Source organism: Orcinus orca, chromosome 14 (genome assembly GCF_937001465.1).
Source record: "Orcinus orca chromosome 14, mOrcOrc1.1, whole genome shotgun sequence".
NCBI classification, from domain to species: Eukaryota; Metazoa; Chordata; class Mammalia; order Artiodactyla; family Delphinidae; genus Orcinus; species Orcinus orca.
Genome location: NC_064572.1, coordinates 88,668,290 through 88,692,255, shown reverse-complemented (window position 1 = coordinate 88,692,255; position 23,966 = coordinate 88,668,290). Strand labels below are relative to the sequence as shown.

General features: G+C 49.2%; 1 protein-coding gene across 1 annotated transcript in view; it reads left to right on the top strand.

Moving 5' to 3' along the window:
* The window catches only part of TCERG1L (transcription elongation regulator 1 like), a 196,933-nt gene that overhangs the window by 166,953 nt on the left and 6,014 nt on the right, over positions 1-23,966 (top strand). Inside the window, exons 12-13 of the mRNA XM_049696896.1 lie at positions 8,227-8,362; positions 21,394-21,483. Coding sequence (XP_049552853.1) covers positions 8,227-8,362; positions 21,394-21,483 — 226 coding nt within the window. The remainder of the gene's footprint in view (positions 1-8,226; positions 8,363-21,393; positions 21,484-23,966) is intronic.

Below are 23,966 nucleotides of genomic sequence, written 5' to 3'. Positions count from 1 at the left end.
TGCTGTGTGAAAGCTTTTACGTTTCATTAGGTCCCATTTGTTTATTTTTGTTTTTATTTCCATTTCTCTAGGAGGTGGGTCAAAAAGGATCTTGCTGATTTATGTCATAGAGTGTTCTGCCTACGTTTTCCTCTAAGAGTTTGATAGTGTCTGACCTTACATTTAGGTCTTTAATCCATTTTGAGATTATTTTTGTGTATGGTGTTAGGGAATATTCTAATTTCATTTTTTTACATGTAGCTGTCCAGTTTTCCCAGCACTACTTCTTGAAGAGGCTGTCTTTTCTCCATTGTATATTCTTGCCTCCTTTATCAAAGATAAGGTGACCATATGTGCGTGGGTTTATCTCTGGGCTTTCTATCCTGTTCCATTGATCTATATTTCTGTTTTTGTGCCAGTGTCATACTGTCTTGATTACTGTAGCTTTGTAGTATAGTCTGAGGTCAGGGAGCCTAATTCATCCAGTTCTGTTTTTCTTTCTCAAGATTGCTTTGGCTATTTGGGGTCTTTTGTGTTTCCATACAAAGTGTGAAATTGTTTGTTCTAGTTCTGTGAAAAATGCCAGTGGTGGTTTGATAGGGATTGCAATTAATCTGTAGATTGCTTTGTGTAGTATAGTCATTTTCACAATGTTGATTCTTCCCATCCAAGAACATGGTATATCTCTCCATCTATTTGTATCATCTTTAATTTCTTTCATCAGTGTCTTATAATCTTCTGCATACAGGTCTTTTGTCTCCTTAGGTAAGTTTATTCCTAGGTATTTTATTCTTTTTGTTGCAGCGGTAAATGGGAGTGTTTTCTTATTTTCACTTTCAGATTTTTCATCATTAGTGTATAGGAATGCTAGAGACTTCTGTGCATTAATTTTGTATCCTGCTACTTTACCAAATTCTTTGATTAGCTCTAGAAGTTTTCTGGTAGCTTCTTTAGGATTCTCTGTGTATAGTATCATGTCATCTGCAAACAGTGACAGCTTTACTTCTTCTTTCCAATTTGGATTCCTTTTATTTCTTTTTCTTCTCCGATTGCTGTGGCTAAAACTTCCAAAACTGTGTTGAATAATAGTGATGAGAGTGGGCAACCTTGTCTTGTTCCTGACCTTAGTGGAAATGGTTTCAGTTTTTCACCATTGAGGATGATGTTGGCTGTGGGTTTGTCATATATGGCCTTTATTATGTTGAGGTAAGTTCCCTCTATGCCTACTTTCTGGAGGGTTTTAATCATAAATGGGCATTGAATTTTGTTGAAAGATTTCTCTGCATCTATTGAGATGATCATATGGTTTTTCTACTTCAGTTTGTTAATATGGTGTATCACATTGATTGATTTGTGTATATTGAAGAATCCTTGTATTCCTGGGATAAACCCCACTTGATCATGGTGTATGATCCTTTTAATGTGCTGTTGGATTCTGTTTGCTACTATTTTGTTGAGGATTTTTGCATCTATGTTCATCAGTGATATTGGCCTGTAGTTTTCTTTCTTTGTGACATCTTTGTGTGGTTTTGGTATCAGGGTGATGGTGGCCTCGTAGAATGAGTTTGGGAGTGTTCCTCCCTCTGCTATATTTTGGAAGAGTTTGAGAAGAATAGGTGTTAGCTCTTCTCTAAATGTTTGATAGAATTCGCCTGTGAAGCCATCTGGTCCTGGGCTTTTGTTTGTTGGAAGATTTTTAATCACAGTTTCAATTTCAGTGCTTGTGATTGATCTGTTCATATTTTCTATTTCTTCCTGGTTCAGTCTGGGAAGGTTGTGCGTTTCTAAGAATTTGTCCATTTCTTCCAGGTTGTCCATTTTATTGGCATATAGTTGCTGTAGTAATCTCTCGTGATCCTTTGTATTTCTGCAGTGTCGGTTGTTACTTCTCCCTTTTCATTTCTAATTCTATTGCTGTGTGTCTTCTCCCTTTTTTCTTGATGAGTCTGGCTAATGGTTTATCAATTTTGTTTATCTTCTCAAAGAACCAGCTTTTAGTTTTATTGATCTTTGCTATTGTTTCCTTCATTTCTTTTTCATTTATTTCTGATCTTTATGATTTCTTTCCTTCTGCTAACTTAGGGGTTTTTTTTTTGTTCTTCTTTCTCTAATTGCTTTAGGTGTAAGGTTAGGTTGTTTACTTGAGATGTTTCTTGTTTCTTAAGGTAGGATTGTATTGCTATAAACTTCCCTCCTAGAACTGCTTTTGCTACATCCCATAGGTTTTGGGTAGTCGTGTTTTCATTGTTATTTGTTTCTAGGTATTTGTTGATTTCCTCTTTGATTTCTTCAGTGATCTCTTGGTTATTAAGTAGTATATTGTTCAGCCTCCATGTGTTTATAGTTTTTACAGATTTTTTCTTGTAATTGATATGTAGTCTCATAGCGTTGTGGTCAGAAAAGATACTTGATATGATTTCAATTTTCTTAAATTTACCAAGCCTTGATTTGTGACCCAGGATATGATCTATCCTGGAGAATGTTCCATGAGCACTTGAGAATAAAGTGTATTCTGGTTTTTTTGGATGGTATGTCCTCTAAATATCAATTAAGTCCATCTTGTTTAATGCGTCATTTAAAGCTGTGTTTCCTTATTTATTTTCATTTTGGATGATCTGTCCATTGGTGAAAGTTGGGTGTTAAAATCCCCCACTATGATTGTGTTACTGTCGATTTCCCCTTTATGGCTGTTAGTATTTGCCTTATGTATTGAGGTGCTCCTATGTTGGGTGCATAAATATTTACAATTGTTACATCTTCTTCTTGGATTGATCCCTTGATCATTATGTAGTGTCCTTCTTGGTCTCTTGTAATAGTCTTTGTTTTCTCTGATATGAGAATTGCTACTCCAGCTTTCTTTTGATTTCCATTTGCATGGAATACCTTTTTCCATCCCCTCACTTTCAGTCTGTGGGTGTCCCTAGGTCTGAAGTGGGTCTCTTGTAGACAGCGTATATACAGGTCTTGTTTTTGTATCCATTCAGCCAATCTGTGTCTTTTGGTGGGAGCATTTAGTCCATTCACATTTAAGGTAATTATTGATATGTATGTTCCTATTACCATTTTCTTAATTGTTTTGGGTTTGTTATTGTAGGTCTTTTCCTTCTCTTGTGTTTCCTGCCTAGAGAAGTTCCTTTAGCATTTGTTGTAAAGTTGGTTTGGTGGTGCTGAATTCTCTTAGCTTTTGCTTGTCTGTAAAGGTTTTAATTTCTCCATCAAATCTGAATGAGATCCTTGCTGTGTAGAGTAATCTTGGTTGTAGGTTTTTCCTTTTCATCACTTTAAATATGTCCTGCCACTCCCTTCTGGCTTGCAGAGTTTCTGCTGAAAGATAAGCTATTAACCTTATGGGGATTCCCTTGTATGTTATTTGCTGTTTTTCCCTTACTGCTTTTAATATTTTTTCTTTGTATTTAATTTTTGATAGTTTGATTAATATGTGTCTTGGCATGTTTCTCCTTGGATTTATCCTGTATGGGACTCTCTGTGCTTCCTGGACTTGATTAACTATTTCCTTTCCCATATTAGGGAAGTTTTCAACTATAATCTCTTCAAATATTTTCTCAGTCCCTTTCTTTTTCTCTTCTTCTTCTGGAACCCCTATAATTTGAATGTTGGTACATTTAATGTTGTCCCAGAGGTCTCTGAGACTGTCCTCGATTCTTTTCATTCTTTTTTCTTTATTCTGCTCTGCAGTAGTTATATTTCCACTATTTTATCTTCCAGGTCACTTATCCATTCTTCTGCCTCAGTTTTTCTGCTATTGGTCCCTTCTAGAGAATTTTTAATTTCATTTATTGTATTGTTCATCGTTGTTTGTTTGCTTTTTAGTTCTTCTAGGTCCTTGTTAAACGTTTCTTGTATTTTCTCCATTCTATTTCCAAGATTTTGGATCATCTTTACTATCATTATTCTGAATTCTTTTTCAGGTAGACTGCCTATTTCCTCTTCATTTGTTAGGTCAGGTGGGTTTTTACCTTGCTCCTTCATCTGCTGTGTGTTTCTCTGTCTTCTCATTTTGCTTGACTTATTGTGTTTGGGGTCTCCTTTTTGCAGGCTGCAGGTTCGTAGTTCCCACTGTTTTTGGTGTCTGCCCCCAGTGGCTAAGGTTGGTTCAGTGGGTTGTGTAGGCTTCCTGGTGGAGGGGACTACTGCCTGTGTTCTGGTGGATGAGGCTGGATCTTGTCTTTCTGGTGGGCAGGTCCATGTCTGGTGGTGTGTTTAGGGGTGTCTGTGACCTTATTATGATTTTAGGCAGCCTCTCTGCTCATGGGTGGGGGTGTGTTCCTGTCTTGCTTTTTGTTTGGCATAGGTTGTCCAGCACTGTAGCTTGCTGGTCGTTGAGTGGAGCTGGGTCTTGGCGTTGAGATGGAGATCTCTGGGAGATTTTCGCCATTTGTTATTACGTGGAGCTGGGAGGTCTCTGGTGGACCAATGTCCTGAACCTGGCTCTCCCACCTCAGAAGCACAGCCCTGATGTCTGGCTGGAGCACCAAGAGCCTGTCATCCACACAGCTCAGAATAAAAGGGAGAAAAAAAGAAAGGAAAAGATAAAATAAAATGAAATAAAGTTATTAAAATAAAAAATAAAACGTAATTATTTTAAAAAAATTGAAAAGTAATACAAAAAGAAAGAAAGAAGAGAGCGACTATACCAAAAAACAAATCCACCAATGTAAACAAGCGCTAAAAACTATACTAAAAAAAAGAAAAAAAAATGGACAGACAGAACCCTAGGACAAATGGTAAAAGCAAAGCTATACAGACAAAATCACGCACAGAAACATACAAATACACACTCACAAAAAGAGGAAAAGGGGAAAAAATCATAAATCTTGCTCTCAAAGTCCACCTCCTCAATTTGGGATGATTCGTTGTCTATTCAGGTATTCCACAGGTGCAGGGCACGTCAAGTTGATTGTGGAGCTTTAATCCGCTGCTTCTGAGGCTGCTGGGAGAGATTTCCCTTTCTCTTCTTTGCTCGCACAGCTCCCGGGGTTCAGCTTTGGATTTGGCCCTGCCTCTGCGTGTAGGTCGCTGGAGGGCGTCTGTTCTTCGCTCGGACAGGACAGGGTTAAAGGAGCCGCTGCTTCGGGGGCTCTGGCTCACTCAGGCCAGGGGGAGGGAGGGGCGAGCCTGCGGCGGCAGAGGCCGGCGTGACGTTGCACCAGCCTGAGGCGCGCCGTGCGTTCTCCCTGGGAAGTTGTCCCTGGATCCCGGGAACCTGGCAGTGGCGGGCTGCACAGGCTCCCCGGAAGTGGGGTGTGGAGAGTGACCTGTGCTCGCACACAGGCTTCTCGGCGGCAGCAGCAGCCTTAGCGTCTCATGCCCGTCTCTGGGGTCTGCACTGTTAGCCGCGGCTCGTGCCCGTCTCTGGAGCTCCTTTAAGCAGTGCTCTTAATCCCCTCTCCTCGTGCACCAGGAAACAAAGAGGCAAGAAAACTTTTCCCCGCACTCCCTCCCGGCTAGCCGTGGCACACTAACCCCTGCAGGCTGTGTTCACGCCGCCAAGCCCAGTCCTCTCCCTGCGCTCCAACCGAAGCCCGAGCCTCAGCTCCCAGCCCCCCGCCAACCCCAGCGGGGGAGCAGAGAAGCCTCTCGGGCTGGTGAGTGCCGGTCGGCCCTGATCCTCTGTGCGGGAATCTCCCCGCTTTGCCCTCCGCATCCCTGTTGCTGTGCTCTCCTCCGCGGCTCCGAAGCTCCCCTCCTCCGCCTCCCGCAGTCTCTGCCCGCGAAGGGGCTTCCTAGTGTGTGGAAACCTTTCCTCCTTCACAGCTCCCTCCCACTGGTGCAGGTCCCGTCCCTATTCTTTTGTCTCTGTTTATTCTGTTTTCTTTTGCCCTACCCAGGTACGTGGGGAGTTTCTTGCCTTTTGGGAGGTCTGAGGTCTTCTGCCAGTGTTCAGTAGGTGTTCTGTAGGAGTTGTTCCACGTGTAGATGTATTTCTGGTGTATCTGTTGGGAGGAAGCTGATCTCCGCGTCTTATTCTTCTGCCATCTTGAAGCTCCTCCCAGAATTTACTTTTTGTACCAAAATATTTCAGCCATAAGAATATTGAAAATATATTTAGCAAGTTTTCATTTGCTTTTGATTAATTCTAATTGAACTGATAGCTTTGCAGTCTGGAAGGTGCCCAGTGGTTCCGAACACAATATTTTGTGGCATAAGCTGTAATCCGTGATCATTGCCACACTCAAACGTTCCTATTAATCTTATTTCAAGTTACAACAATGCGAGACTTGTTTCCACACTTCTATTTTTAACTAATGAAAATTTATTACAAAGAAATCCTAATTATACCCTTTGGAGTGTGATTCAATGGCAAATCCACTGGTAATTTTCTTTTTTCAAAATTCCGCATAATTGCATAAGAAGCTAAGAATGTAAGTTCTCCTGCAATAGTCGGTCTATAAATAAGATTCCCTAATGGGCTGAGCAAGCAGGTTTTTTTCTTTGCACATTTTGTATGAGGTTTGATTAACCCACGTTATAACCCTGATGCGTGAAAACCCTTGTGAGACGTAGCACATGGGATACCACGTTCTCATCATGTCCCCAGATTGGTGACCTGCATATTTTCACAGCACCCTGGACAGAGGTGAGAAAGCTGCAGATTTGGTGGGCGTCAGGAGGTGGGGCTGCCCTGGTTGAGTCGTTAAGTGACTGTATGAGCTGAACGGGCCGTCTCCTTCTCCCGAAATGTGGGAGTGCAGATGTGCCCAGATCCTGTGCACCACTGACCTCTGTCCCTATGTGCCGGAGCGCCTTCCCAGTGGTGACAACCCCAGATGTCTCCAGACACTCTGCCCAAGTCCCCCGGGAACAAACCCCCCGGGCCTGAGCCCTGATCTTGACCTACATTAGAAAACCTGGATGTGCGTGGCGTGAGCACCTTCAACCCTGCAATTCCCGGGTTGAGGCTGGTGTTGCAGAGAGGGGGGGAAGCGCCAGGCTTCTGATGTGTGTGTGCCCTGCTGTTCGGGACCTCCAAGCACTTAGGACGTTGTCGCGGATGCAGGAGACACGAGGTCCCGGTGCTTCCCAGCGGGCTGCTCTTCAGGTTTGACAGCCTCGCTTGGCCTGAGCGCATATCAGAAAGGTGGCCTCAGGATCAGGTTTGCACCAGCCTGTTGAAGTCTCTGCCCGAGGGCCCAGGTCCTGGGGTGGCAGGGCTAGGCCAGGAGGAGGCCCCGCAGAGGGGTCTGAGTGTCTAAGCAGGGCTGCTGTCTAGGCGGTGGAGGTCCAGTCTGTGCATCCTGGCTGAGAACAGGCTGCCTGGGAGGAGACCGGGGGTGGGGCTGGGCAGACCCCGGTCCCAGGTTGGGGAGCGAGACGGACAGGAGTGGGGGTAACACGTCTGCATTTGGCCAGAAGACTTCTTCCAGCAGCAAACGTCAAGGTGCTTTAGAAGGAGGTTTCCAGATGCTTTCAGAAGAAGGCGTAGAACCATAAAGAGATCTCTCAAATGGCCAGTTAAATAGAAGTATGCAAGTTGCCGAGCCGGTGCTTCGTAAAAGCAGGCTCTCTCCTTCCTCCCCGCCGCCCTGCCTGGCCCCTGCCCTGGGCCCGCGGCGGGACCCCTCCTCCCTGCCCCTTGTGTCCGGGCCTTGGCTGCGGCCACCCCTGTGGAAGGGGACGGACCGGCTCTGGGCACACGTTGCCCAGCTGTCCCCGTCCCTGTGCAGATCGCCCAGGTGGCATCCCGTCTCCCCGCTGTCACTGAAGTGTCTCTCGCAGGTTAGACGTCGGGACAATGTTTTCTGTCCCCTGAGTGTGGATAGAATAGTCTCCCCATAAGTGTCTTCCATGCATTTATCCGAAATGAAACAGTATCTAAAAACAAAAGTGGAACCAGGTTGAAGCTCCACCGCTTGGTCCAAGTGACAGGCTCGCTCCGTTCCCTCGGGTGACGACCGGTCTCTGGCGGTGAAACGGTGAGGGACTCACAGCCTCCTTCCTGGTGGCCCAGCGGGGTGCCCTCGGCCCTCGGGCTCCCAGCGCTGCCTCCCTCCCGAGAGCGTCCATCCTGTTAGGACTTTAGTCTCAACTTTCCGCCCCGAAGGCAGCAGAGCTGTTTGCATCCCAAGAGCAAGATCTCTGCTTTGCTGGGCTGACTGTTCCAGGCTTTGCAACGTGTCCAAAGAATCTTTGCCCCTTACAGGGGGCAAGAGGGTTTTGAAAGCTTGCAGTGAGAAGCAGTTGCGTCTCCAAGGTCACGCTTGACTCTCTGTGTCTTGTGCCCCGAAGGACGGAAGGCCACGTGAGTCCCGGGCCCGAGGAGGCGGAGAGAAAAGACACGGGTGCCAAGACGCCGCCGCCCCAGATCCTTCTGCCCCTGGAGGAGCGGGTGACCCACTTCCGAGACATGCTCCTGGAGAGAGGGGTAAGGATGTCACACGATAGCGCCCCTCGGTGGGAGTGGCTGAGCTACTGTCCCCCAGCCCAAGACCCCTCCCCTTCCTCACCGAGCCCGCAGTCACGCTGCCTGACATTCAGGGGCCGCGTGATGTGAGGCCAAAGCAGAGGAAAATGGATCCCGCCTCTTGTCCTGAAAGGGGAGGGAGGCTTTGAAGGGGCAGCTGTCGCCACCTGTCCAAGGAGGTGGCTGAGAGGTGAACAGGTGTGGGTCACCTGGAAGGGACGGTCCCCGGGGCCATGTGGAGAAATGACTGGTCTGTGTTGCTGGCCTTCCTGCTGGGGCCCTGCTGACTTCCGGGGTCCACACCCCCAGAGGGACGAGCCCTCCCCTTCGCTAGGGGAGGGACTCATACACCTCTGTATCAACCAGCGGTTTGCGTACACCTGGGCTGTCTCAATGGTAGTTGACGTCTGAATCTCATTTTGAATTGAGGAGGAAAAAGCAGTTTATAATTGAATCTCCTTCCAATGACTGTAGTTCCTGTTTTGGCTTTTGGGCATAAAATGAGCCCGATACAATAGTTTAGCCCAGTTGGATTTCTTCATAAAATGAGACCGAACGCAGAAGGCAGTAATAGGAACCGGTGTGTAATGATAATTATAATGAACACTGTAAATGGCCTTGGGAATTCAAAAGCAAATTCCCTCTGCAGTCAGCACCCACCCAAGGCTGCTTCCTGCGCGGCCTTTCCCAGAGCAGGTGCAGCTGGGAACTGAGGCGGGGGCGGCCTGGGGAGACCTCCTCTCCCCCAGAGCAGCGGGTCTGAGCAGTGCTGGCACCTGGGCAGGGTGAGGCCCTGGGGCTACAGGGAAACTAAACAGTGCCAGCGCTTAAGAATTAGGAGTAAGGAGATTATCTCAGGCACCTTCCGTGGGAGACCTCTTTTCCTCTGCACCATGAAATTTAATGCATGCATTGCTCTATCTGTCTAGAGACTCACTCAAAAATAAAATACAGCCCTTGGCACAAGGACCTGGAAGGAAAAGTAGGCTTGTGAGCTTAAAACTGCAATGCAATGGATTAAGCCTATATTCACATATATGCCGAGTAACCCAGAAGTGCAAAATGGGAAGGCCGCGAACACACACGCACACTGGAGTGGTCCCTAGTGTAGATGGAGGACGTGTTTTCGTAAAAAGACATAATTTTAAAAACTATATTTACTTGGCTAAAATTTTATTTTTAAAAAAAGTCTCCCTCCCCATGCAACTTTCCTTTATTTTTTACCAAGACATAGAGATGATTTGATTAAACAAATCCCGCAGGATGAAATAGCCTTGAAACAACTGACTCTTGTGAGAGGTGTGTCTCTGTGTGTATGTGTGTGTGTGCGCCTGTGAGTGCACATGCTTGTGTTTGTGTGTGTGGTGTGAGCTCCCTACCCGACACACCGAAGACTCCGCGTGGCAGTTGGGAAAGGGCTCCGGCCGACCTCTCCCTTTGCCCATTGCTCGGCCCTCGCCCCATTCTCAGCCTTCCCACTTCAACAACAGAGACGTGCAGACAAAGCCAGTGTCACTACCTGGCTAAGGAGAGGAGGCCAGGAACACAGGCCGGGGCTCCGAGCTCTGGCCATCCAGCCCCTCTGTTCCTACAGCGGAGAAATGGGTCCAGTGCCCGCGTTCCCTTCTCCAGCCACCCCGGGAGGATTCTGCCAACAGGGCTTTGACTCCATTTAGATGTTGTCACTGCCACTCGACGGGGTTGCTTATTCCGTGGCTGTCAGTGTCCTCCTGGTCCTGGAAGCTTGTACCCAGTGTCACCACCGGTCACCGTCCCTGGTGGCCGCCCTCAGCTGTCTCACAGCCCCCCTCACCCACCTTCCACTCTTGGCACGGGGTCCCTTCCCTGGGAGGCCCTCCCTCCCTCGCCCCCTGGCTGCCCAGCTGACACACGATGCCACACGGCTGCTCTGTGTCCCTCCCACGTCGCCAGGTCACCGTGCTGGCTCGCAGCTCCTGGAGACGCGGGACTCTCCAATGCGCCGTTGGGTTCCCAGGGCCTGGCTCCCAGGAGGCGCTCAATGATTTCCCAGGACTCCCTTCGTGTCCGAGCTCTGGTCTTGCTGCACGTGCCCCGGGCCGGCCCAGCACTGATCCCGGAGTGGGCCCGTGAGCCTGGATAAGGGGGTTTATCTCCTGGAGCAGCTGCCGTTTCTGTTTCCTTCTCCCCCACTCGTGTGGCCCCAAAGCATCTGCACGACAGGGCTTATGGCATCACTCATGTGAATGTGATGAAGCAGATTCCTCTGCCCTCAGAGCCACTGAGAATACGATTCTCTTCTGCAAACCCACTGGGAGGGACACTCCCGAGTTTTGCTGCCACACCTCTTCTGATTGCAAGGACAGCGCAGAAATATTCATAATTCCGAGTATCTGAATGGACCCAGCCAGTCTGTCCCAGTGGAATTAACTGGGAGGCATGGCCCGTCCTCCGTGAGACGTGATGGCCTTGTGAGCATTTGAGAAATACATGCAGCATCCCTCTCATCAACGTCTAAGTTTTCCACCCCTTTGTTTTGGAACCAACCAGGCCCATCTTCCCGGCACAGCATCAGACTAAGCCACGTGGGAGATTAGGGCCGCCGGAGACGCCTCCCTCTCCTTCCCAAGGATGTGCGTCTCTGACTGTGTCCCAGTGGCCTCAGCTGAGCAGTTTCACTAAGGAGATTTTCAGTGTGTTCTTGTCTCGTTGAGGTGGCTGCTTCCATTCGCCCACCCATTCCATAGGTACTCATGCGTGATCCTCAGCAAAACACCTGGGAATGGGAGGCACCAGCTGCAGTGCTCTGGGTCTTCTCTGGAGAGACACTGGGGTGAGCCTAGACCCCTATCTCACAAGGGTTTCAGAAGAAGCCCGTATGCTGTTCACGAAGAGAAAAGGCCAACCTGAATGCACACTGATGTCGTAAAGCAAAGCCAGCATTTACGACTTTTGTTGTTTTTGTTTTTGTTTGTTTTTTGCGGTATGTGGGCCCCTCACCGTTGTGGCCTCTCCCGTTGCGCAGCACAGGCTCCGGACGCGCAGGCTCAGCAGCCATGGCTCACGGGCACAGCCGCTTCGCGGCGTGTGGGATCTTTCCGGACCGGGGCACGAACCTGTGTCCCCTGCATCGGCAGGCGGACTCCCAACCACTGCGCCACCAGGGAAGCCCCATTTATGACTTCTGGACTTTATGAAGTGTGCCGGCAGATCTCATGAGTTACTCACGCTCAAGAGGGCTTGACAGCTAAGCCCATCAGATTCCCAGTTGCTTAAAAATGAGGCCGAGAAAGGTCCCTTTTTTCATAGGTTGGGTGATGAATAAGATTTTTTAATTGCATTTGTTCAGGGCTTCAGCTCAGAAACTCATGTGCTTATAGAATGATGGCACTAGGTGTGTGGATTTCTAGTAGTTTAAAAAGGGCATGGTTTGGGGCATTCCATGGGGATTATGGCTTGGGGCCTTCGGTTTTGTGGTTTTGAAATATGTAAGTGGAAGATTTCTTTTTATACTGTTTCACTAGTATAAACCACAGTAGGGCTTTCTTTAAACTTTGGTCTATAAAGAGGCAGGATTCGTTGAGTAGCAGAGGATTAATTTAACCCTGTCTATTTAGATAAATGCATTAGAGACATTTTATTGAAGGTGTCTTCCTTCTGCAAAGTATCCCTTGGAAGTGGCTTTCCCAGGCGCCGAGAAAGAAAGACTCTTCCATACCCTGGACTTTGATTCAGGCACTCCAGGGTCCGTCTGCGGGTGACCGCCAGCCAGCTTCCCAGCAGCGGGCAGCCTTGGGGAGACTGACTGGCACAGCGGCCAGCTCTGCAGCTGAGACCCCTGGACTTGGGTCCAAGTCTGTGTTGAAATATGGAACCCACAGGCCGCAGGCCCTCGCCAGCCCAGCCACGGTGGTCTCTCTCTGCGCTAAGAGAGGCATCCACCATGAGGTTTCTGGTGCAAAGTTGGTCCAAATGAAGGAGAGGTTCTTTACCAGGTGTCCTCCCACCATCAGGGAAGCTGCATCTTCTCCCATGTGGCAGGAAGACCCCCTCCCTGGTGGGGGATGGCCGGCGCTCCTTCACTCAGATGCAGAAGTGGTGTTGCCTGGAGCTGTAGCGGCCCTTGGGCCGAGACGTGTGAGGGAGGGTTTCGGTCACCTGCAGTGCAGGTACACATCACAGGCAAGACGGCTCTGGAGGTGAGGTGCCTGAGCTGTAGCTCTGGAGCTGTGGACACCCGCAGGGTCTCTGGAGTTGTGGACACCCGCAGGGTCTCTTCCACGAGGTGAACCTTTGCTCCTTGGGAAGCGTATGCGCTTCGTGTTCCGATGGCAGCTCTTCAGAGCCTCACCAGGCACATACAGCTAATAAGACAGACTCGTGCTCTCAGAAGAACACATGCTCATCATAGGAGAGTGGCAACACCCAAAGAATAGAAATACGAAAACCATCACCTGAAGCCCCGCCCCAGTTATTATCATCAATGGGTACATTCCTTCCAGTCTTTCTTTCCAAAAACAGATTTTATTTATTTTTTTTAACATCTTTATTGGGGTATAATTACTTTACAATGGTGTGCTAGTCTCTGCTTTACAACAAAGTGAATCAGTTACACATACACATATGTTCCCATATCTCCTCCCTCTTGCGTCTCCCTCCCTCCCACCCTCCCTATCCCACCCCTCCAGGCTGTCACAAAGCACCGAGCCAATATCCCCGTGCCATGCGGCTGCTTCCCACTAGCTATCTACCTTACTACGTTTGTTAGTGTGTATATGTCCATGACTCTCTCTCGCCCCGTCACAGCTCACCCTTCCCCCTCCCCATAACCTCAAGTCCGTTCTCTAGGAGGTCTGCGTCTTTATTCCTGCCTTACCCCTAGGTTCTTCATGACATTTTTTTTTCTTAAATTCCATATATATGTGTTAGCATACTGTATTTGTCTTTTTCTTTCTGACTTACTTCACTGTGTATGACAGACTCTAGGTCTATCCACCTCATTACAAATAGCTCAATTTCGTTTCTTTTTATGGCTGAGTAATATTCCATTGTATATATGTGCCACATCTTCTTTATCCATTCATCCGATGATGGGCACTTAGGTTGTTTCCATCTCCGGGCTATTGTAAATAGAGCTGCGATGAACATTTTGGTACATGACTCTTTTTGAATTTCGGTTTTCTCAGGGTATATGCCCAGTAGTGGGATTGCTGGGTCATATGGTAGTTCTATTTGTAGTTTTTTAAGGAACCTCCATACTGTTCTCCATAGTGGCTGAACCAATTCACATTCCCACCAGCAGTGCAAGAGGGTTCCCTTTTCTCCACACCCTCTCCAGCATTTATTGTTTCTAGATTTTTTGATGATGGCCATTCTGACTGGTGTGAGATGATATCTCATTGTAGTTTTGATTTGCATTTCTCTAATGATTAATGATGTTGAGCATTCTTTCATGTGTTTGTTGGCAGTCTGTATATCTTCCTTGGAGAAATGTCTATTTAGGTCTTCTGCCCATTTTTGGATTGGGTTGTTTGCTTTTTTGTTGTTGAGCTGCATGAGCTGCTTGTATATTTTGGAGATTAATCCTTTGTCGGTTGCTTCATTTGCAAATATTTTCTCCCATTCTGCCAAAAACAGATTTTAAAGGAATAGCAAGAATAAACAGCCCCACCCCAGTTATTATCACCAATGCGTACATTCCTTCCAGTCTTTCTTTCTAAAAGCAGATTTTAAAGGAATAGCAAGAATAAACAGCCCTACCCCAGTTATTATCATCAATGGGTACATTCCTTCCAGTCTTTCTTTCCCAAAACAGATTTTAAAGGAATAGCAAAAATAGGGCTTCCCTGGTGGCGCAGTGGTTGAGAGTCCGCCTGCCAATGCGGGGGGCGTGGGTTCGTGCCCCGGTCCGGGAGGATCCCACATGCTGCGGAGCGGCTGGGCCCGTGAGCCATGGCCGCTGAGCCTGCGCGTCCGGAGCCTGTGCTCCGCAACGGGAGAGGCCACAGCAGTGAGAGGCCCGCGTACCACAAAAAAGAAAAAAAAAACAAAGAAATAGCAAAAATAAACATTTGTCTTATACAGTATAACCAAGATTGAACTGTAGTTGAACATGGCTGAACCAAAGTTTTTTAATATAGTCAATTTCATAAGGTTCAACCTAACTTATATATTTGTATACTGTTTTCTCCTTTTACCCATTTTTAAACTATTACTATAAACCTTTGGAAACATTTTTGATGAGGGTATAGTAGTCAATTCATTGTCAGTTCAAAAATCCCTTTTTTCATTTATTTAGTTTATGGCCCAGTTTTGCTAGTTTAAATAATATTCTGGTGACCATATCGATGCCTTGATGTTGGTTTTTTTGTGTGTAGGATTGTTTCCTACACGCTGTCAACATTTGACCTATATTACCAAATTGTTTTGGAAAAAGTCGTTTTCTTACAATGTATTCTCCCAGCGGTGTTTGACCAGCGTGCTCCACCAGCACTGAATAGTAAGAAGTATAAATATTTACTGTTTGTTATTTTTTGAATCTCATTCTTCTTTACCTTTGATTTGGGTTTTCTCTTGGTTTCTATGCTGTGGTTCTTCTTTCCTGAATTAACTCTCATGGCCTTTGGCGATTCAGCTCTGCAGATATTACTGTGGCCACCTCTCTATTAGTGAGTAGATGGTGGTCTAATCATGAAGATGACCTTGGGGGAGATGTGGACCACCCACTCTAATGCCTGGAAAGGGATTATAACTGTCCCTAACGTGAAAGAAAAGTAAGCAAAATTAGCTGAGATACGGTGGAATAACAGTACAAAATTTTATTTATCAAATCAAAATACCAAAAAAAGTGCCAAAATTGGCAAAATACCATGAGTACTAGGAGTTGAGGGTGGGAATCGACACGTCCCAGAGTTTGGGGGAAGTACGCAGCCCCTTTCTCACTTCTGGATCACCTGTGGGTCACCTGGCTCACCTGGGCTCAGGGGAACCTTCCACATGCCGACCACTCCCCCCTCTAAATTTAGGGATTGAGCGTCTCCAGGGGCAGCGCTCCACCAGGGAGGGTGGGAGTGGGAGGTAACCCCCCACGCCCCCGCCTTCGGTGGGATGAATTGCAGGCAGATTCCAGCGTGTTCTACATGAGTCTCCATGGTTCCCTGGGGACACGGCGCCCTGCAGCCCCCCAGGGGCCACCTGCCCATTTATGCACCATCCTTGGTTCTTCTCCCTCCACGTGTCAGTGTCCTGCACGCCTGGCATCACCTCCCCAATGCGCCGCCGTCACCCAGGCTCCCTTCTTGCGGCTGCTTCTAGATGACTGTGGAGATGACACCGCCTCCTGTCCAGGATGAGCCAGGAGCACAGTCTTCTCACTTCATCCTGTGCTGTGTCCACCTCAGGCCACCTTTAATTGTCGGGAGCTCCAGAGCCAGAAATAGAAGACACAGCTGTGCCTTCCAGGAAATTGGATAAAGAGGGTAATGGCGTGAGTGCTAATTACAAGCAACACGCCATCTGTCATCAGCGGAGCCTGCAGGCGGCATGGAGGACAGAGCAGAGGATCAGAGGATGCTGCGCACATCCTCACACGTGACCCGCAGTGTCAGGGCGGCAGGGTCTGGGTGCTCAGGAGGGTGGCCCCGCAGGGAGAGCTAGTGGGCAGGGAGGGGGTCTGGGCTCGGGAGGGGTGAGGTGAGCACCGACGGAGGGAGGTGGTGTTGGGGCGCAGGTGGGGGCTGGAGGTAGAGAAGCCAGGAGGGCGAACTTGGGCAAATGCACGGAGGGGCTGTGGCCACGGTCTCCGGCCCCTGGAAGCAGAGGGCAGTGGGCTCAGGCTGGAGGGAGATTCAGGGACCGTCTTCAGGGGCCACTGGGCCTCCTGCATGGCTCAGCATGTCGGGTCCCACCCAGTGGCCTCGTGCCCCCTCAGAACTGCCGCACCTGCTTCTCCCCTTCCCAGGTGAGAGAGGCCTTCATACCTCCCGGCTGAGGCCTTGGTCCGTTTCCCTGAGACCAGGAGAGACCAGAGGTAATAGGAAGGGGAGAGAGGATGCCAGCCAAGGGTCCGACCAGCACGTGCAGGCAGACAGACAGGCAGACGGGTGCCTTCCTCTCTTCCTTCGGCTCCTGGCCTTTCTGTGACCCAAGGGTTGACAAGCACTCAAAACTGCCTTTGGTTTCGGAGACGAAGCATGCCTGCCTCCTTCGGGTGCCCAGCCTGGGGGCAGGACCCCGAGGGGACGGCCATGGCCCCATGGCACCCACGGGACTTGCATTATTATCTCGCTTTTTAGCCTTAACCCAACGCTCTCAGACCACGTTACTTAACGGAGTCCCTTTCCCCAGGAGCAATGCAGGACCCACTCCTTGGCCTTCAGAGAGGTTTCCGTGAAGGTGGGGCTGAGGTTGGAGGCGGTGTCATCCGGGGAAGGGTCATCTCATGGTGGCTTCCGAGGGGGCGTCACCCTGCCGTGCCCCGCAGGTGGAGGGGGTGGAGGGGTCAGCCACCTGGCGTGGGACCCTCGCTGGTGGGGGTCTCTCAGGGCTGCTCAGCTGGACAGGACGCTGGGTGGACAGCTGGGGCCAGACCCGAGAGGCCTCGGTGCTGGCCGAGTGGCCGACCCATTGGTCTGAGGGCTCTTGGAAAGATGGGGGCTGCGGGTCAAGGGAAAATGATGCTGGGGGGCGGGGAGCCGTCAGGAGGCCACTGTGGTCGTCCAGGCAGGAGATGACCACCCCCAAAGGCGACAAGGATGACGCTGTCATTTTGCTACTTGTGCTGGCACGATTCTTTGGGGTTTTAAACAAGGTTATTTTTCTGGGAGAACCTTGACAACAGCTGTGACAGGAAGGACCTGGTGTGTGTGGCCGCAGAGAGGGTACCCGTGTCTCCCCTTTGATCTCCAGCCTCGGTGGAACTGTCATCCCTCCAGCAGTGACACCTGTAGGTGCAGACAGTGCCACACGGGATGCCCACGTGTCAGCCAGCCAGGCGGCAGCCTCGGGCCAATGCCGGGGGTGGACGCCTGCTGACAGTTTCCACTTTATGGCGGCATCTGTCCAGGTTTGGGAACTGCGCCCTGGCCGGTCCACTCTGCGGCTCCTTCTCTGTGCCTGTGTTTCAGACCACCAGCTCTGGTGTCTTCTGTTGTAGAAATGGCAGGGAACACAATTCAGACAACCGAGGATGACTCAGAGGGGAGTCTGCCGGCGGGAGAAGCACAAGACTGCAGGAGGCTGGCCTCCAGTACAGCTCAAGGGACGCGCTGCCCATGTGTCCCGATTCCCAGCCCATGGGGGTGATGTTCCAGAGGGGAGTTAAATAAAGCTGTGCATGAGTGTTAACCAGAGGCCAGCGGCGTGGGCCAGGACAGTGTCCAAACACACTCTCACCAAGACAGTTACTGCTGACCTTCGCCCACAGCACAGGGTCACCTGGTGTCAGCACCCTGAGATGGAATAGGTTGCCAAGTGTCAGGAGACGATGTATACATCACAGAACACGGTCCAGGAAGGGAGACGGAGGCACCACACAACACGGTCAGGCTGCAGGGAAGGATGGGACTTCTGCAGGAAAGGATCTAAAACTGGCTGAAGAATTCCACAATCCTGGACCAAATCACATGTAAAATGTCAAAGATTCAAAGGACTGTTGGGCAGACGAGGGATGGAGATCACTGTTGAGAAACGAAGGCCAAGTTAGAGGCAAGAACATGCATTTGTCTTGGGGACCTGCTGTGTGGGCAGAGTTCTAGGGTGGCCCCAAGACTCCCACTCTGGGGCACACATCTTGAATAACCCCCTCTCTTGAGAGTGGCCAGGACTCCAAATAGGATGGGGGGGCCACCCCCATGTCGGTGTGACACCATGTTATGTAAGATTGGGTCTCATATATAGAGATTCTCCCACTGGCTTTAAGGAAGCCAGCCTATTGTGGAGGGCCCACCGTGGAGAACTTGGGGACCCCTGGGAGTGGAGAAAGGCTCCCCACAGGCCTCCAGCAAGAAAGGGGAGGCCTCAGCCCCTGCCCCATGGAATGAACCTACCAGACAACGTGACCGTGGGGACACAGGTCCAGGGAGGCTGGGCTTCCATCAAGAGTGAGTCTCACAGTCGAGGGAATGACAGTCATCAGGGTCCTTCTTTGGGAAGAGTCTGTCTCACAGACAAGGCTGTGTCCACCCGCAGGCAGTGACGGGCCCCGTTTCACACTCGACTGTCCAGATTTCCCTTCTGCTCCAGCCTCTGTCGCAGGTCCCAAGCCCAGCTGCCCCTTGTCCAGAACTGCCACCCTCCTCTGAACTTCAAGAGCATCTGTTAGTGTGGCTGTCAGGTTATGCGATGACGTCTGTTTTATCACAAATTACAGTCACTGGGGAGACGGCTCATCTTGCCTTGTATACAGATTGTAAATTCCTCTGGAGGCAAGAAAATATATTATTTTTTTAAAATATAGTTTATTATACATCTAGAACTCCAAAACTTCTCAACAGACTGATGGAATCGGTTATGTGACACCCATTCTTAGTAATTGTTGGCCTTCCTTACAAAACTAGGACCTTGGAGGGGTTTACAGGTCTACATGGTGGATAGATGCCCGTCTGATTGGGCTGTATTGAAGTTGGCCATTCCTTCTCTCCAAATCCACCCTAATGCTCACGTGGTCAAGTGTCAGCTCTCGAAAAACAGAGAAATCATTCTGCCCTGAAGCTTTTCCAGAGCCCCTACCCCCAATCCCTGTAACGTGTCAAAATTTCACCATGTTTTTAGTCAACTGAGAAAAGTCCCTGGGTGGAGTTTGGGTCACCCTGCCTGATAGAAGAGCTCATGAGTATTAAAAAGGGCTTTCCTTTTTATTACTGAGGATAGGAGTTGTCAAGTTTGAAAAATCATTATGTTACGATGTACAAAGCAAAGCACAATTCCTATTGAAATAATATCTCTACCGGAAATATTCTAACCTGCTCAAAGTAAGAATGTGAAGGGATCTTGGTTTTGTAAACTGCCCATTGGCTTCACCTCCCCACATCCCGGGAGTCCCTCCCCTGCCCTGGCTCCTAGATACACATCACATCTGGCTCTTCTTCCCCCGTTGCTCTCCAGACAAGGCCCTAGTTCCTAAGTAGGTCTGGGAGTATCCTGCACATCTGCTCTGCCCGTCTCTCCTGCCTCTTCCCAGCCCCTCACAGCCTCCTTCATCCCAACCATGTTCCACCCTTGTAATCCCCACATTCCCCACAGTTCCTGGAGCCTGGCCTTCGCTCCACAGACACTTCCTCCTGAACACCTCCCAGGCCCTTCATGGGCCCAGTTCCAGCACAGTCATTATTCGAGACAACTTCTCCCCAGGCCCTTCTCTGTGTCCCCTTGGCTCCTGGGCATGTCTCTGGAAGGACGCTAATGCCCCCCAGGAGATCCTGAGTTATAGCTTTTCTGCCTCACCCTGGACCGTGGGCCTCCTTATGTCAGTGGCCTTGATTTATTTTCTCTGAACCCTCAGCACCCAGCATGGGGCCTAAGGCACAGTCAATATTTGGTCAATGCTTTTAAATGAATAAATTATTTTTGGATGACTTAAATGTTTCACTGCTCCATCAGCTGAGAGAGTCTGGATCAACAGCATCCCAGCAGCAGTGAGCTCACCCGGCACCCAGGTCTCCAATAAGAGGGACCAGGGCTTCTTGGAGAATGCTGATTCTAGGGCCAAGGTAGGAGCGATATGAGATGACCCTGGAGCATGTTGAAGGGCCCAGAAAACAAAAATGATGGGGTACGTCCCAGGGACACAGGAGCCAACCACAATAGCCAAACCAGGAGCAGATCGATAATCATGTTAGATTATAACCCAAAGTATGAAATAAATATCCATGAGTCATATTGATATAAACAAATGATTGAACAAATAAGTAAATGGGAGAGAATGGACAAATATCCCATCCAGAAGAATGCCAAGGAGCTTATACAGATACTCCCATCTCAGGAGGTGGAGCCGGACCCCTTAAGTGTGGGCTGTACATTGTGACTTCCCTCCAAGGAGGACAGCATGGGATAGGGGAAAAAGAATAAATTCATAGAGGAAAGACCTCAGCTGGTCAGTCAAGGTCAACGTCAGCTCTGATAAGTTACATTGACAGTATGGACCTTGATAGGATGTGACAAGAAGGGCACGTTTTCTGGGGTCTTCCTCCCCAAACCCACAGCCCTGGTCGAACCAAGAGAAAAACTGAGACAAATCCCAGCAGAGGTACATGTCACAAAATACCTGACCAGTACTCCTCAGAACTATCAAGGTCATCGAAACCAAGGAGAGTGAGAAACTGTACAGCCCAGAGGAGCCCGAGGAGACATGAGTGATGTGAGCTCCTGCGTGGAATCCTGGGACAGAAAAAAAATTAGGCAAAAACTAAAGAAACCTGAGTACGGTGTGGACTCCTGTTAATAACAGTGTAGACACGTAGCATACTAACATTAAGATGTCAGCAATATAGGAAACTGGGTATGGGGTAGACGGTAGCTTCATAATAGTTTTGAAAATTTTCTATAAATCTAAAACTATTAGAAAATAGGGTAGTTTGTTTAAAAAGGTGACCTACCTAAAAAAGTTTTAAATGTTGATTAAAAATCAATTGAAATTGTGCCAAACTCTGATTATTTCTAAAACACTGTCTTCTGTTACGACCTGCGGTGTCCTGAAAAGTTTTACAAATACGTCCTTTCACAATGTGGCATTTCAGAATGTCCCAGCTTCACAGGCGTAGTTGGGGTTTTAGATCAGGACGCATGGCTCTGGAAGATATCCAGGGAGGAAATAGTGTCATGAGTCTAGAAATTCGATTTTCAGATGCTCTAAATATTGATTTTCTTAAAAGTTTGACAAGTTGAACACTTTTAAACGATGCCACATCCCTCAACCCCTGGTTCCTTAGTGCTGTGTCTCACCATTGATCATTTCAGTGTGACTCCAGGCTCAGCATGAGACGCTAAAAGCAGCTCTATTGACTATCTTTCTTCAGGTGTCAGCGTTTTCTACCTGGGAGAAAGAATTACATAAAATCGTGTTTGATCCGCGCTATCTCCTGCTAAATTCCGAGGAGCGGAAACAGGTAAGGTGGTAGGAGGTGTGGTGACGGACTCGGGGACGCAGAGTTAAAGTGATGCTCCGTCCTGACAGCTCTGCGGACGAGCAGGTGCCTGTCACCTTTGCCGTGTCAGTGGGGAAGCCATGAGAATCGACTGCTGGCCTGTGAGCTTGTGAACGGGAAGAGCTACGGGTGCGGCGGGAGGCTACCCTGGCGCCTGCTCTTGGCGAGCCGCCTGGTCACGACCCCATGAGACAAACACAGAGGTGAAAACTCAGCTTTGGGGAACATTGACCACATCCTGGGTGACTGTATTAAAAAGACTTAAGATCTGATATAATAAAAGTGAAATAGGAGAGGGTCCAGGGAACAACAGTAGCAAAAGTAAAGGATGGACTTTTCTAGAAAGTGGGTCCCCAGAAAAGCAAGAATGGATTAGAGCTAGCTGGCCCGGAGGTCACTTTAAATGGACACGTGACAGGGGTCCGCCCTGGCTTGTTGAGAAGTCAAGTCACGGAGCCTGAACTGTCTCCCGGATTAAGCAGACAGACAGAGGGACGGGCTGTGCTGACCGGTGGGGACGCCTGAGCTTTCACACCCTGCCAGGATCTGTGGCTCCTGGAGCACATCCAACAAGGGCCCCGAGATAAATTCCAGAAGGATCCAGATTCTGCGTCTGCATCTGTGTTCCCGCCCCAATCACGCGTCTCCCTCCCTCTGCCCTCTGAGTGCAGAGCAGATACATGTGGAAAGTGGGTGACCAGGCGCCATCCCTGGAGACACAAGCCCACGAGGGTCATCTCACCTCCGATGTCGCGGCCCTGGCGGCATCCGTCTGATTTCAGACAGCAGGGTCTGGGAAAGCCCGGGCCAGGAGGCTGGAAAGTGCAATTTTATTTTCGATTCTGTCATCAACTCGTGAAATTCCCTGAGGTGTAGACCAAGGGGCTGCACGCAGGCCAGGCGGGCGGGGCCTCGCTTTGTATTTGGGTGTTTTATATCTGTTTTCCCCACAGCCGAGGAAACTCGGTGATTTTAACCATTGGTAATATCTCACCCTTTTGTTGCCCTGTTACAAATCACACAGTTCAGCTCTCCAGCTGTGACCAGAGAGAAGCCCGTTTATTTTGGTGGCAAGATCACTTTAAACCGTAACAGATAAAGGTCAGCACAGCTGCAGACTCTGTCACTGACTGTCGTGATCAACGCTCTTCCATCTCTAGTCCATGGCTGGTTTTAGAGGCCATCAGCCTCTTTAAAGGAAGCTGAAGAAGTGAAGAAGTAAAGACCCTTCCCACCACACCCCCGAGAAAAGCCGAGCTGATGATTCAGTTATTAAGCCCCGTCTCTCAGACGTCAGGGAGCTCAGGGCGCGGTTGGCCTGGAATGGACCAGGCTCTTGGGCAGGGCAGGGTCTCCTGCCCTCCGGGTGTCTGGGGGGTGGTCATGGCACAAGACTCACCCACGGGAGCAGGGCGGCTGGACTCCCACAGCCCTGGTGAGAGAGACAGGCGCTGACCGAGAGGGGCTGTGACTGCCAGGGTGCTCTCGGGGCAGACAGATCAGACTAGAAGGTCAGCTCACAGCCAGAGCCCGCCGTTTGGTGGGGGGCCCTCAGACGTCCCTGGGAGATCGTGCAGAGGAAACAGCAGGCCTGTGTTCATACCACAGCGTGGTCCCAGAGCCCCACCAGGAGGAGGAAGCAGGGCTCCCCGTAGCTAAAGGCCTCAGATTACATGCCGGCATCGTAAGGGAAACCCCACCCCAGCAAATCGACAGTGTTGTGGTTTCTAAGAGGCACGGGGCTGAAGCTGAACTGATGAAGGAAACAATATTTGGGCCCCATTCAGAAAACACAGTCCTATTTATGAATGAATTGGGCCGGCAACACCAGACATGGACTCTGTGTGGGACCTACTGTCACATAGTGTTCGTGGGAAAAGCCGAGGCTCATGGTGTGTGCACTGCATCCATCCTTCCACGGGGTCTGCAGAGGAGATGTGACTGAGCCGAAGTAGAGAGTAGGGGTCCTGGGAGCGCTCGTCAGACCTGTTTCTATGGTAACACAGAGTGTTCCATCTATTTCACTGGGACACGCCATGACGAGATAATGGCCAATGGTCTCTCTTTTAAAAAGTCATGCCCCATTTTGAATAAAACTGGTATAATTTGTTAAAGAGGAGGGGGAAAAAAAACTGTTACGTTAAATTATAGCGGCATAAATAAAGCAGCAGAGCAAAGGCAGAGGAGAGAGCAAATCTGATTAGAGGGATAAATGATTCCAGGCAGAGAGAGAAGGAGGCCTTTCTCACCCGCTCTGACCCCACCACCAGCCAGGGTCTCTGTCCAGATTTAGAATTAATAGAGCAAAACTCTGACTCATGATGGACCCACACGCTTTTACTTGCATAATAACACTGCATTTACCTTCTTTATGAGCTTAAATTATAGAAGAACTGGAGAGTTGACACGACCGCTTGCCTTGAAGGTGAAATAAGCCGTCCAGA